The 14,253-nt window shown below is 46.7% G+C and overlaps 2 protein-coding genes across 3 annotated transcripts in view; one reads left to right on the top strand and one right to left on the bottom strand.

Annotated features, from left to right (window-relative positions):
* Window positions 1-12,026, top strand: part of CEACAM20 (CEA cell adhesion molecule 20) — a 28,347-nt gene extending 16,321 nt beyond the window's left edge. The window contains exons 3-11 of the mRNA XM_075993448.1: window positions 1,343-1,420; window positions 1,996-2,274; window positions 3,113-3,391; window positions 4,876-4,993; window positions 5,198-5,283; window positions 6,088-6,149; window positions 6,517-6,552; window positions 7,002-7,124; window positions 11,378-12,026. Of these exons, the coding sequence (XP_075849563.1) occupies window positions 1,343-1,420; window positions 1,996-2,274; window positions 3,113-3,391; window positions 4,876-4,993; window positions 5,198-5,283; window positions 6,088-6,149; window positions 6,517-6,552; window positions 7,002-7,124; window positions 11,378-11,425 (1,109 nt within the window). The 3' untranslated portion in view covers window positions 11,426-12,026. The remainder of the gene's footprint in view (window positions 1-1,342; window positions 1,421-1,995; window positions 2,275-3,112; window positions 3,392-4,875; window positions 4,994-5,197; window positions 5,284-6,087; window positions 6,150-6,516; window positions 6,553-7,001; window positions 7,125-11,377) is intronic.
* Window positions 1-14,253, bottom strand: part of BCAM (basal cell adhesion molecule (Lutheran blood group)) — a 366,430-nt gene that overhangs the window by 178,768 nt on the left and 173,409 nt on the right. The window lies entirely within an intron of this gene.

Below are 14,253 nucleotides of genomic sequence, written 5' to 3'. Positions count from 1 at the left end.
CTCGCAGGTTTCTCTGCAAGGTTTGCCTCCTCCTGGTGGGACAGAGGCAGGACCCTCAGGAAGGAGGTGGGAGGGAGAGGGCTGGGGGTGGCTTCCCATCTTAGGCAGGTGTGACACGGCCCCCTGTTGAAGCTGTCACTCACATCATTTCATTTATCCTTGTGACTGTTATGTGAGGCTGGAATTCTTGTTACCCCCCAAACAGACTCCAAGAACATCACTTGCCCCAATAAATGGCAACGATGGGCTTCCAACCTAGGCAGGCAGGCTCTGAGCCGCCACCACCATCATCGTCATCACCACCATCATCATCATGATGACTGAACGCTTACTATGAACTGTTTTAAGCATGTCCCATCCGACATGTCATTCAGCCCTCACAACAACCAGATGAGCTAAGTTCTGCCCCATTCTGCATTCAAAGAAACTGAGGCTCACATCGAGAAAGCCCCTTGCCCATGATAATAGGGCCAGTAAGTGTAGAGTCCATGTTTGTTCCTAAGAACCTGTGCTCTTAACTACTGACTGGGCAGGGATTGGGGCAGGGCCTGGGCCAGATTGGGGTCTTTTGAGGAGTGCAGAGGGGCAAGGTGGCCGGCCTCTGTTAATCGGGCTCACAGGAAAGATGAGGGGGGATCGGGGTCAGCTACAAATGAGTGTGGCTGCTGGGTTTGGGCCCCTGACGCCCTGGGCCCACGGTCTTTCTCGCAGCTTCCGTAACTGTGTGCAAAAATGACCGGATGGAAAACTGGAAACCCCAGCTACCTTGTTCCCCTTTCCCATGCCAGGAAATCTTGCCCAAGGGCAATTCTAAGGAAGTACCAAAGGTTAATTTCTTCCACCAGCAATAGGAGTGGAAGTTCCCTTCCATCAGGGGCTGGGTCTGCGCGGTCCCTGTGCTCACAGCACAGCCTGTAGGGCCAGGTTCAAGTTTGCCGCTGACTGTATGGTCTTGGCAAGCGACTTCCCCTCTCTGCGCACCTGTTTCCCTTGTGTGGAACAGGAGGACCATCACGCGTCCCCAGTAGAGTGTACACTATTGGGGAGAACACAATGACGATCGGGGGCCCAGTTAAAGTTTGCCAATATTCATGACCACCCCCATGACAACCCAAGGACGCAGGTGATATAATGCCCATTTTACAGCTGAGAAATCAAGGCTCAGAAAGGAGAAAAAAAACATGTCACAAGTTACCTAGCCAGTGAGTAGTGGGTAGGACTCAAGCTTCTAGGGATAGAATATCACATCTATGACTTCAGAGCTCCCTCCGCTCTGAAGATCGTAGTTGGGCGTCCCCAACACACCTCTCCCTCCCTGAATGCCTCCCCCCTTCCTTTCTAGCCTCCCTTTTGACTGCGTGGATTCCTCCAGCTGCAGCCCAGCCCACGCTCACTGCCATCCCACTCGACACCACCCAAGGTGAGAAGCGTGTCTACCTCTGGGACACCCTGGACACCCTAGAGTCATGGCAGATTCAGTGGCGTGAGCACAGAAAATGAGACTGTCATTCTGATCTCTGCCTCCACGGAGATCCCCCATCAGGGTTCTACATCTAAAGTCCCAAGAGGACAGGATGTGATGGCTCAGCCAGGGGCTGACAGCAGCTGGTGCAGTCATTTGTGTTGGGGACAGGGGCGAAGGGGTGGGGAGGGTTGGCTGAGAAGTAGGCGGGGCCGTTGCTGGCATCCTTGTTAGGAGCTTGGCTCTCGTGAATGCAGCTGATGCTGGCTGGCTCCGCGTCAGGCCCAGACCCTCTGTTTTCCTTGCACGGTCTCATCCAGTGGTGCCTGGAGAGCGGAAGTAAGTTGCCCAAGATCACACCTAGAATGAGCAGTACATCCTGCATTTGAGCCCCGGCGTCCATTTCCATCGTGTCTTCTGGCCATTCCAATCCGTTCCTGCTGCTCTGGGCCCCTCTGTGACAATGTCTTGTTTTTTCCTCTTCTGTCTGTGTCTTTACCTCTGTCTCCTTCTCTTGCTTTCTTTCTCTGCAGAGCCACTGGCCAAGCCCACCGTTTCAATCAGCCCAGCCACTGCCATAGAGCAGAGGGAAATGGTGACCTTGTACTGTGACACCAGGGACACCAACGTTATTGTCCGCTGGGTCTTCAACGGCCTCTCCCTCGTGTTCCATGAGCGCCTGCAGCTATCCACGGACGGCAGGAACCTCACCATCCTCACCGTCCGGCGAGAGGACTCTGGGAGTTACCAGTGTGAAGTTGAGCGGGCCCTTCAGGTGCAGAGCAGCCAGCCTGCCTCCTTGGCCGTGAACTGTGAGTCCCTTTCTCTTGTCCCCAGCCCCTCACCAACACCCACTTCCTTAGTGCCTCATTCAAGTCTCACAGCTTTAGATACCTCCAAATGCAGACTTGTCTGCCCTTGAACTCCATATGTACAACTGCTTGACATGTCTACTTGGATTCTACTGGAAACATCCAACTTAATGTATCTAAAACTGAGCTCTGAGACTTCAGACGTCTGATCTAAAATCCTGCCTGGGTAGAGCTGATCAAGGAGCATTAGCTAGTCTACTTTAGAGTGTCTTCCAGTCCTGCTCTGCCCACAAATAGAGAGGCCTGGACCTCCTCCTCCTCCTCCTTTCCTCCCTCCTTCTCTTTAAGGTCTTCCTTCTGTTTGTTTTTTGTTGTCGTTGTTTGTTTTTTTGAAACAGAGTCTTACTCTGTTGCCCAGGCTAGAGTGCCATGGCATCAGTCTAGCTCACAGCAACCTCAAACTCCTGGCCTTGAGCGATCCATCCTCCTGCCTCAGTCTCCTGAGTAGCTGGGACTACAGGCATGCTCCACCATGCACGGCTAATTTTTTCTGTAATTTTTTCGTTGTGGTTGCCTCTCCCCACCCTCCCAATTCTGTGGACCCCAACCTGCTTGTCAGGCAGCTAAGGAGGAAAAGGAACCATTTTCTCCTTATCTTGCTGAGATTCCTTTCAAGAGCAATTAGAAGAGCCTTTGTTTTCCAGGCTGCAATATGGAATTCCCTTAATTAGAACTGGGAAGGAAAAAAAGGTAAAACTTCCACGGTGGAAGTAAAGGGGCAGAATGGGATAAGTCCCCAGTGGGGCACAGGGTGCACCACGTTTGGCTCTGCACACAGATGGCCCCGACCCAGTGAACATCACCACGGTACCAGCATCCGGGATGGTTGGTACCATCGAGGCAGAGCTCAACTCCAGCTTGACCCTGCAGTGTTGGGCCGATTCCAAGCCAGGCGCTGAGTATCGCTGGACCCTGGAACACTCCGCTACGGTGCATAAAGGGGACCACCTGATCATTGGGGCTCTGACCTGGGAACACCAGGGTGTCTACAAGTGCACAGCCTCCAACGCCATGACTGGCCTGGCCCGCTCCGCCTCTGTCCTGGTCAAAGTGGCAGGTGAGTCTCTCAGCTGCGCCTTCTCCTGGGATCCAAGTGGCTTTTCCCAATGCCAGCCCTGGCCACCTTGTCCCCCCCTGCCATAGGCTGGAGAACTCCATGGGCAGGTTCTTGGTCCAGAGCTGTTGAATCCCAACCCCTAGCACTCAGGCCCTAGAACCTCTACTTCTGGCTGTGTGCGCTGGAAAACTCTCCAGGCTATTCTAAGTGTCAGTTTTCTTACCTGTAAATGGGGTTTATGTTGCCTGCCTTTCAGAGTTGTTTAGAAGGACAATGAGTTTAGAAGGCCATACCCAGGGAGAGAAGAAGCGAGCTGGTAGGGTGAATCAGGAATCATATTATTAATATTAACAACTGGGCATGCGTGGTAGGGAGTCCCCGTATTTCTGTCTTTAGCTCTTGAGAAGACAACAGTGTGCCCATTCACCAGGGTTCGTATCCTGGCTCCAGTGCTTATAAGCCATGTGACCTTGGGCAAGTACTTCAACTCTCTAGGTCTTTGATTTATGATCTGTAAACAAACATAATAATTCTGCCTGTTTCTGCCTATTTTGTAGGGTTGTTGAAGATTAATTAACATTTATAAAGTTAATAGGGCAGTGCTTGGCATAGTGTAAGTGTTTGTTAAATAAAGTTATTTATTTATTTATTTTGAGTCAGAGTCTCACTCTGTTGCCTGGACTACAGTGCCCTGGCATCAGCCTAGCTCACAGCAACCTCAAACTCCTGGGCTCAAGCAATCCTGCTGCCTCAGCCTCCTGAGTAGCTGGGACTACAGGCATGCGCCACCATGCCTGGCTAATTTTTTCTATATATTTTTAGTTGTCCAATTAATTTCTTTTTATTTTTAGTAGAAATGGAGGTCTTGTTCTTGCTCAGGCTGGTTTCAAACTCCTCACCTTGAGCAATCCTCCCGCCTCGGCCTCCCAGAGTGCTAGGATTACAGGCGTGAGTCATCACGCCTGGCTAAACAAATAGGTATTCTTGATCGAGCCTGTGCCACATGTCTGAATCTAGGCTTTCTCTGTATGATATCAACAAACACCTCATGGGGATGTTGTAGGATTTGAATGAGATCATGTCTGAAGGGCTCTTGGTGCTTAGAGCTTGCTAGATAGCAGATTCTATCATCATCATCATCATCACCATCACCTCTTATCAAGCACCTACTATGTGTCAGGCACTGTGCTGATACTTTTATATATGATCTCCTTTCATCCCTTCAAAAGTCTATAGAGTTTGGAATTACTCTCCTTGTTTGACATATAAAGAAATGAGTACCATGCCCAGAGTCACACAGCCGAAATTTGAACCCAGAAACTGGCCAGTTGATTCCAGAAACAACGCTATTAATATCACCAACTGCTGCCTCCCAGTGACTGCAAAACAAGTGCTTGTAAAATGTCAGTGGAGATAGAGTCACAAGCTTGGGAATCCGACGAGGGTGTGTCAGGCCTGGGTCTTGGTTCTCTCTTCCTGCCCAGATCTCCAGCCCTCTTTCCTGTCCCCAAGAGCCATCGCTGGCATTGTCACCGGGATCCTGACTGTCACTGCCCTGGCCACAGGTCTGGGCTGTTTTCTCCACGTTGGCAAGACCAGACGGTAAGAGGAGGAATGGGGTGGGGGTTTGGCCAGCAGGGGGCGCGCCTGTTGGAGGGTTGCTGGCCATGGTGCTGAGCGGTGTCCATGGCACCTGAAGAATCTGGAGGGTTTGGGGGCCTCATCTAAGGACATGGGATGTGAGCAGAGCCTGTGGACGTGGGCAAAGGCTAGAGTCCCAGAAAAACGAAGGCTTTGGGGTTTCAGGTCCTCAAAAAGAAAAACAGAGGACCCCATTCACAAGGCCGCACAACCCACCTCTGGAGAGGAGCAACCTACAGAGCCCAGTTCCAGTAAGTGACTCTGCAGCTGACGCCTGGGCAGCAGTGAGGGCGGAGAAGAGGCTGGCTCTGGGGGCCTAGCTTCCCCTCCCAGCGTTGCCACCAGGTCCCTGTGTGGTCATGGGCAAGCCCTGTCCTCTTGGAGCCTCAGTGTCTCCTTCTGGAATATGGATGAGCTTGGAGTGAAGAACTCCGAGGGCTTCTGCCTGTGTCAACAGCCATGCCAAAAGCAGGACGACATGCTGGCATTTGCTCCCTCCTCGATCTCAGATAACCGTGTTAATTGATAGTTGTAGACAGAGTGAATCAATCACAACCCTCCTTCCCGCTGAATCCGAATCTAGTCCCATGATACTACTCAAAGCAGTGCCTCAAGCACCCTCTATTTGGAGATGGGAGTTGATCAAAGGCAAAATGAATCATATTTGTCATCTCTGGGTCTAGGATTCTGGAGGGATGGGCCTCAGAACATTCTAGGCCTTCTAGAAACTGTCCAACGCAGCTCCATTTACAGAGAGGAAAACCGAGGCCAAGAGGGACACTTGGCTAAAATCAGGCTACAGAGGACCCAGTGGCAAAACTGGGGCTGGCACTTACACTTCTCTTGCAATCTGTGTCATCAAATAGTCGATCAAACCTGGAACTTGAGTTCTAGGACATTCCTGGGTCAAGCTCACTGGAGGTGTGATGGGGAGTCCTGGGAAGGAAGGAAAGTTTCTGCCACTTCCATCCTGGGAACAGGGGTCCTGGAAAAACAGCCCCTTTCCCTATATCTCTTCCTAACTCCAGCTCTTTGCTGGGACTCATTTTCTCTAGACAGGCTGAGACCAGAGTATGACAATTTACCCGAGCCCCAGAGACAGACTGGAGACAAAAAGGTGGGTGAAGCCGCAGAGGGACCCTCTCTGTTCCCCTGATTGCCTGGACCTTTCCAGCCCACTATGGATGTTCTAGTCCCGCCTCGTAGGGTGGGGGACTGACATGATCTCTTAAGGACACTCAGTGCCAGCTTGGGTCTCTCTGCATCTCCTCACCTGACTCCTCTGAGGATCCCAAGATCTCCACCCTCGACGTTTCCATCCCTTCTCCACGTCTTCTTGCTCTTTTACTGGACAGTGCTCACCTTTGAGCCCTCTGGGTGTCAGAAGGGATGATATAGCCTCTGAGGTCAAAGCTACTTCTGAGAATTTCTGGGGGTGGCCCCCATCCCAAGCCTTATGACCTCCTCACTTTATTTTTCTCTAGATGCGGCCACCAGACCTCCCGGAGCAAGTCTATGAGGTATGTTGGCCCTGCTGGATTTTGTTAGGGAAGCTGCAGTAGAAATACCACCTGAGAACTTTATATTTGACAAGCCTGAGAGACTGTGTTGTGTGAACTTCCACTGTGCACCACCGCGCCAGTGATGGGGAGAAGGTGCTCGAAGGCTTCGCAGGGAGCTGGGTCAGATTCCAGGACTTGGACTCCTGTTTTGTGCCTTCCACTCCCAGGGCCCAGCCCATGCCGGGGTGTAAAGGAGGTTGCGAGTAGAGGTTGCAGAGCCAGCAGGAAAAGAAAAGTGTTCCAGGCCAGGGGCAGAGCCTGAGTCCGAACCCTACAGCTGCTTCTGATTCTCTGCAAGAACCTAAACGAATCCCTTCCTGTCTCTGGGTCCCTGAAGAGTGTGAAGTTGGCACATTCCAGGCAGTCTCTGTCTGTGGACTCTACCTGATTTCTCTGCTCACTTGCAGGTGGAGCCGCCTTCAGCAACCCCTGGTGGCTTTTCCTTTATCCCCAGGAAGCCACCACCCAGACCTGCGATGCATCCATTGGTCCCTACTCTAACAAAAGGAAACACGGAGTCAAACTACGAGGTATTTTTATGCTGCACTGAGTTTTTGGACAGGTGCAAAGCTGCCACCAGTCCACCTTTTCCTCCTTGCAGAAGAGTCTGTAGGAACTATCAAGAGAATGTCCCTTTACAAAATCTTTCCAATTCCACTCCATCCTTGCCCATCTCACCGTTTTCTAGTTCATTTTACACTGTTCCTTTTCCAGTGCATTCCATTGCATGTTTCCATTCAACTTACTTTCACTCCACCCGTTTCCTTTCCATCCATTTAACTTTACTCCATTTCTGTCTTTCCATACATTTTATTCCAACCATTAGTTTTCCATTCCATTGAGCTTTATTTCTTTCTACTCCATTCCTCCCCATTCCTTGCCTTCCCATCCACTCCACTCCTTTCATTCCATCCCACTGCACTCTGCTGGATCCCACTGCATTCCTTCCCATTTTCCTTACTTCATTCCTTTCCATCCTTTCCCACTCTTTCTATTGCTTGTTATTCACTTTTATTTTTTTCTTTCATTTCCTTTCCATTCATTACTTCTGCATTCCATGACCTTCTCTTTTATTCCAGTCCACACCCCGTTTCCATCCCATCACTTTATTTCATTTACGTTCTTTTCCTTCCCACCCCATTTCATTCCCGTTCTTTCCATCCACATATTTAATCCACACCATCCGTTCTGTTCTCTACCACTCCATGCCTTTCTATTCAACGTCACTATTTACCTTTGTTTCTGTCTGATTGGCTTTCATTTCCTTCCGCTGCATTCCATTGCTTCTCATTATTTTTTCCCCTTCATTTCTTTTTCTTTCCATTCCCTCCTTTTTTCCCTTCCTTTTCTCTTCCCCATCACTTTCCCTTCCATGAAATTATATTACATTGTTTTCTATTCTTTTTCATTCTGTTCTCTTCTATTCTTTTCCCTTTTCATTCCTCTCAAATCCATTCCATTCTATTCCATTCCATTCTACTCCCTCCTTTTCCCACCCTCCCCTTTAATGCCCTTTTAGGACCCTTCATTCCCCTGTCTTCATTACTTTCAATTCTGTTTTTTTTTTTTTGTTTTTTTTTTTTTTTTTTTTGAGACAGAGTCTCGCTTTGTTGCCCAGGCTAGAGTGAGTGCCGTGGCATCAGCCTAGCTCACAGCAACCTCAAACTCCTGGGCTCAAGTGATCCTCCTGCCTCAGCCTCCCAAGTAGCTGGGACTACAGGCATGCACCACCATGCCCGGCTAATTTTTTGTATATATATTAGTTGGCCAATTAATTTCTTTCTATTTATAGTAGAGACGGGGTCTCGCTCTTGCTCAGGCTAGTTTCGAACTCCTGACCTCGAGCAATCCGCCCGCCTCGGCCTCCCAGAGAGCTAGGATTACAGGCGTGAGCCACCGCGCCCGGCCTTCAATTCTGAACTTCCCATTTGATTTCTTATTTTTAAGTCCTTCCATTCTACTCCTTTCCATTTCATTTAAATTCTTTCAATTTCCTTCCAATCCCTTTCACTCCCCTTTCCTTTGCCTCCCCTTACACTTCATGATGTCGGGCTCCATTTCATTCCATCACTTTCCATATTTTGGATTCCACACCATTCCATGTCACCCCCTTTTTTGTTCTTCTCCATTTCTTTCCTTTATTTCCATTCTTTAATTTCCATAACTGCCTTTTATTAAATTACTTTTCTGTCTTTTTATCTCCATTTCTTTTCTCTCATTTGCATTCCATTTGTTTCCTTTCATTAAATTCATTTCCATTCCACCCCTTTCCATATCATTCCATTGTAATCTTGTACTTTATCTTATTACTCTCTTTTGTCTTTCCTTTTTATTCCTTTCCACTACAGTTTTCCTTTTCATTCCATTTACATTTCTTTTATACCATGCCATGTTATTTCATTCCGTTCTCTGCCTTTCATTTCCATTGTATTCATTTCTGTTATATTATATTCCATTTCTGTCCATTCCTTTCATGTCTTTCCCATCTTTCAGTTACATTGCTAATCTATTCATTTTCTTTCCTTTCCAATCCTTCTTTCGTGATGTATAATTCCCCCCATTTCTGCCATGAGAAATTTGAAACAGCTTATATACAACAGTCTAAAATGGCATGAAATTAGAAGTAGGAGTTACAATCAGGAAAAATATTTTAAACAAGAGCAGGAAATCAAAATATGGGTAAAAAGTAAAAATATGAACCTTTCTCAAAATATGTGAATGTCCAATATATCTTAGGGATTGTTTCTTTTCTTTTCTCTTCTCTTCTCTTCTCTTCTCTTCTCTTCTCTTCTCTTCTCTTCTCTTCTCTTCTCTTCTCTTCTCTTCTCTTCTCTTCTCTTCTCTTTTCTTTACTTTTTTTTTAGGTGGAGCCTTGCTCTGTCACCTGGGCTAGAGTACCATGGCATCAGCTTAGCTCACAGCAACCTCAAACTCTTTGTTTCTGTTTGATTTGCTTTCATTTCCTTCCGCTGCTTCTCATTATTTTTTCCCCTTCATTTCTTTTTCTTTCCATTCCCTCCTTTTTTCCCTTCCTTTTCTCTTCTCCATCACTTCCCCTCCCATGAAATTATATTTCATTGTTTTCCATTCTTTTTCAAGCAATTCTCCTGCCTTGGGCTCAAGCAATTCTCCGCCTCAGCCTCCTGAGTACCTGGGATTATAGGCACACCCCAATACACCTGGCTAATTTTTCTATTTTTAATCAAGATCGAGTCTCACTCTTGCTCAGGCTGGCCTCAAATTCCTGACCTCAAGCGATCTTCCCGTCTTGGCCTCCCAGAGTGCTAGGATTATAGGTGTGAGCCACCATGCCTGACCAGGGATTTTTAATATTGAGAAAGATAAACCCTTTGACAGTAGTTCAGATAAACTAGAGATTAATTAAGAGAACATTGAGAAATATCAGATAACTCAATTTCAGAAATGTCTGCTGGGCCTCATGAGGACTGGAATGCTCTTTGGAAGCTTTTCTTCTTCTTGTGGGGTTTCTTATTTTTGCTAAAATATGGATTTGTTTCATTCTTCTCAATCGAGGTTGAATTCCTATGTAAGTTTCCTGGTCAATGCAGCTCTATAACTTCAATTATATACAACAACATCGTGTGCTACAGTTCAAGCATTCCTAGGTTCAGATTCTCCAGACAAGAATCAGATTGGCTCAGGCCATTGTGTGGATTGTGTTTAGGTCGATTAGCCCTCCAATAAGCTTTGAACTGCTACAAACGCAGCCACTTGTGTGCCTCTCTTCACCAGGGTCTGGGAAGGGGAGCCATGTTTGTTTCCTATCATGAGTAGAAAAAAAGTTCTTCCAGAAACCCCACCCAATAAGCTTCCTCTTATATCTCATGAGCCAGAATGGGATCACACGGTACTCCTTGTTGCAAGGGAGGCTGAGAAAGTGAGGCATTAGCCTTCCCAGTCTCTTTGGTAGAAGCAGGCAAGGGAGGAGGCATGGGGAAGAGTATTAGGTCACCCAGCTCAGTCTGCTACATTCTGGGAGAGGCAGTGAGAAGGAGGAAGCCATGCAAAGGGTATGGGCTGGAGTGTTCCAAGTTGAGGGTCCTCCAGTGAACAGGCCCTAGGATGTGAGTATGGTTATCAGTTGTAGCATTGTGAATTACCACAAACTTTGCAGCTTAAAACAACACACATTTATCATCTCATAGTTCCTGTGGACCAGGAGTCCAGATACTGCTTGGATGGGTCTTCTGTAAGGCTGTAATCAAGGTGTCAGCCAGGGCTCGGGTCTCATCTGAGGCTCGACTGGGGCAGGATCTACTTCCCTGTTCACATGGTTATTGGCAGCATTCAGTTCCCTGCAGGCTGTCAAAATGAGGGCCTCCATTTCTTACTGTCAATGGGAGGCCACCCTCAGTCCTTTGGCATTTGGCCCTCTCTATAGGCACCTCACAACATTGCATCTTTCTTCTTCACGACCAAGACAGAAACCACCATCTTATGTAACAAAATCACGGACCTGCGCCAAGTACTTTCTGTCATCTTGACCATATTCTTTGGTTAGATGCACGTTGCAGATCCTGCATTCAAGGGGAGGGCAATTACATAAGGACATGCATACCGGAAGGTGAGGATTAGAGTCTGTCTGCCACAGCGGAGAAGAACGTGGGCCATTCCAGGAACAGGGAGGTGCCGGTGTGACTTACATGCGGTGAGAAAGGAGGAAGATCTTTGGAGTTTCCAAGGATGGGAAATGAAAGTACCAGCAAGTAGACTGGGAGGGTACACCGAGCAAATAGAACTTATCTTTTTCTTTGTTTAACAGGTACTCAGGAATCCAGAGCCCCACATTTACTGCAAAATCTACCCCTGAGTCTAAGGGAAGCAGAGATCCTTTCTCCAGAAGTCCCAGAGAAACTGTGGTCCATTCAATGACGTTTACTGAGTGCCTATTATAATCCAATCATCCTCTGTCACCTTTGTAGACCTAGTGATGTTCTAGTTCAATGGGTTGGTCAGGCTCTGGACCTTAGCGCCCATCAAATCTTAGGCTTTTGAGTCATGTTCCTTTAAAAGCAATAGAAACAGGGTGAAAGTAACAGCCCATGGACCTAGAATGAGAGGGCCAAGGTTCCAGGCTCAGCAGCTGAGGATATATCATAGTTGCAGCTTGAAGATGGGCAAACACTGTTGGTGGACACAGCAGCCAGGGAGAAGAATATGAGTTTGGGTCAGCCAGAGGTGATCAAGGGACACAGGCAGGGGTCAGACAAGCAGCGGATTTTCAAATCATGGTAGAGGATAAGGAACAAGGAGCTTTTAAGAAATGATAGGAGAAAACATGGTGTGAAGCCAGGGATTGAGGCTCCCAAGGAGGGGCGGGCATGAGATGCTTCCTTGGAGAGTGACCTGCCAATCATCCAGTTGCTCTGGCAAGAAATCTGAGTCATCCTCAAGTCCCGTGCTCTTTTTCCCTTCAGTAAATCTTATTCTGACCCTCTCCACCCCTGCATCCCTCAGGATGCTAAGTATCTCAGTAAAATTTTGAGGGTTTCTTCATATGTCTTGTATTTATCTTACTAAATTTCTTTGCAGATTTTTTTTGCTTCTATTGTGGATAAATATGAACGTTTTTCTGTCCTAGTTGGAAATTTAGTATTGCTTGTATAGAATAAAGATACTGATGTGTAGACAAGGGGCAATAGAATGCAAAAGTTGAGAGCATAAACTCTAGAGTCAGATTCTTGGTCTCCAATCCCAACTCGACCTCAACAATACACTAGGGTATGCTACTCAGTGTCTCTGGGCTTTAGTTTCATCTTCTGTAAAATGAACATAAGAGTTGCTGTGAGGACTAAATGAGCAACACACACACACACACAATCTTACAACACTGCCTGGCAGAGTGTTACATAAATGTACATAAATGTTTATTATTTGTTTCATATTCAGTGACTTTCTAAACTTGTTAGGTAGGGGGATAAGGAGGGAGGGAAGAGGAGTAGATGACACCAGGAGATGCTTTGTCTACAACAGGAGGAACAAATTGACCAGAGGGGACTTCCAAAAAGGAACATGTCAAGGTGGCTACTAAGGACTGAACAGATATTTGGTCTACGATAGGGGGTCTCCAATGACTGACCAACCAAAAAGAGGCAGAAAAGCCACGCTAAGTGGAGATATGATCAAGGCCACAAAAGAGGGTCTTTGGCACATGCGTACAAGTAAGGTGACAGTATCCTCAAGTGACCTATGCTCATTAACATAGTAAAAGTCACACCTACCAGTGCCATGACAGTTTACAAATACCATGGCAACCCCCAGAAATTGCCTTACAAGGTTATAAATGGGGAGGGTTCTCAGCGCTGGGAATTGTCCACTCCTTTCCAAGAAAAACGATGAATATGCCACACCCCACTTAATATATTCTTAGGGATTAAATAAAACATAAAAAATAGACCCTAACCCTGGGGTGACGCTGTTCCTTATTGGAGCAGTCGGCTCTTTACTGACTTTGAAAGTGGGCCGGGTGTGGTGGCTCACGCCTGTAATCCTAGCACTCTGGGAGGCCGAGGTGGGCGGATCGCTGGAGGTTAGGAGTTCGAAACTAGCCTGAGTGAGACCCTATCTCTACTAAAAATAGAAAGAAATTAATTGACCAACTAAAAATATATATAGAAAAAATTAGCCAGGCATGGTGGTGCATGCCTGTAGTCCCAGCTACTCGGAAGGCTGAGGCAGTAGGATCGCTGGAGCCCAGGAGATTGAGGTTGCTGTGAGCTAGGCTGATGCCACGGCACTCACTCTAGCCTGGGCAACAAAGTGAGACTGTGTTTCAAAAAAAAGAAAGAAAGTGTACTATACTTTCTATACTCTGTCTTTAAACTCAGGGTCTTCTCCACTAATGTGGTTGACCCATTTTCTCTGGAATGAACTATACTTTAGTAAACTTTGGTACTTTGCTTGGGCTGCTCATTTGCCGCATCGAAACAGTAACCATTCTTCAGTACCAGGAACCAAGAACCAGGGAACACAGACCTGACGTCTGGTCTCCACACCTGACAAACTCTCCTTTGTGTTAGTTTAAGTGTCTTGGGTCTTTTGGTAATAATATCTGCTCATAACAGTGAATTTTGTATTCTCTGTACCCGATGGTTATAGTACATATCGATTTTGTATTGAAGTTTTGTTTTTAAAACCAATTCTTTTAGACATATACCGAAATAGCCACAGAAAAAATGAAATAATATCTACAATTTGTTTCAAAATCATTAGGAGATATGGAGAGTGGAAAGCACAAACACAGGTGGGAGTACAGAGGAAACAAGATTGAGTTGAAAATTATTTAAATTGGATGATAGCCTAGGAGAGGGGTTCATTAAACAAGTCCCTACTTTTGTTTTGAAATGTACAAAATAAAAAGTTGAAAAAAATTAGCTACCTACTTCCATTTGAGAACCAACAACACATTTAACCCACAAACATTAGAGATACGCCCGTTAAAAGGCAAATACAAACAAGAATGCTTCTTTTACTGTTACTGTTTTGAAAATGGTAGCAAACACAACCCAACATGACAGGGGATATCTTGTTTAAATACTGGTAAGGAAAAGATTAAATTATTATCTGTAGATGATTGTCTCACTGGAAAAGCCAAGAGAACCAACTGGACTATTACAAGAATTAACAACATTTCAGTAG

Source organism: Microcebus murinus, chromosome 16 (genome assembly GCF_040939455.1).
Source record: "Microcebus murinus isolate Inina chromosome 16, M.murinus_Inina_mat1.0, whole genome shotgun sequence".
NCBI classification, from domain to species: Eukaryota; Metazoa; Chordata; class Mammalia; order Primates; family Cheirogaleidae; genus Microcebus; species Microcebus murinus.
This window is presented reverse-complemented; position numbering and strand designations above follow the sequence as displayed.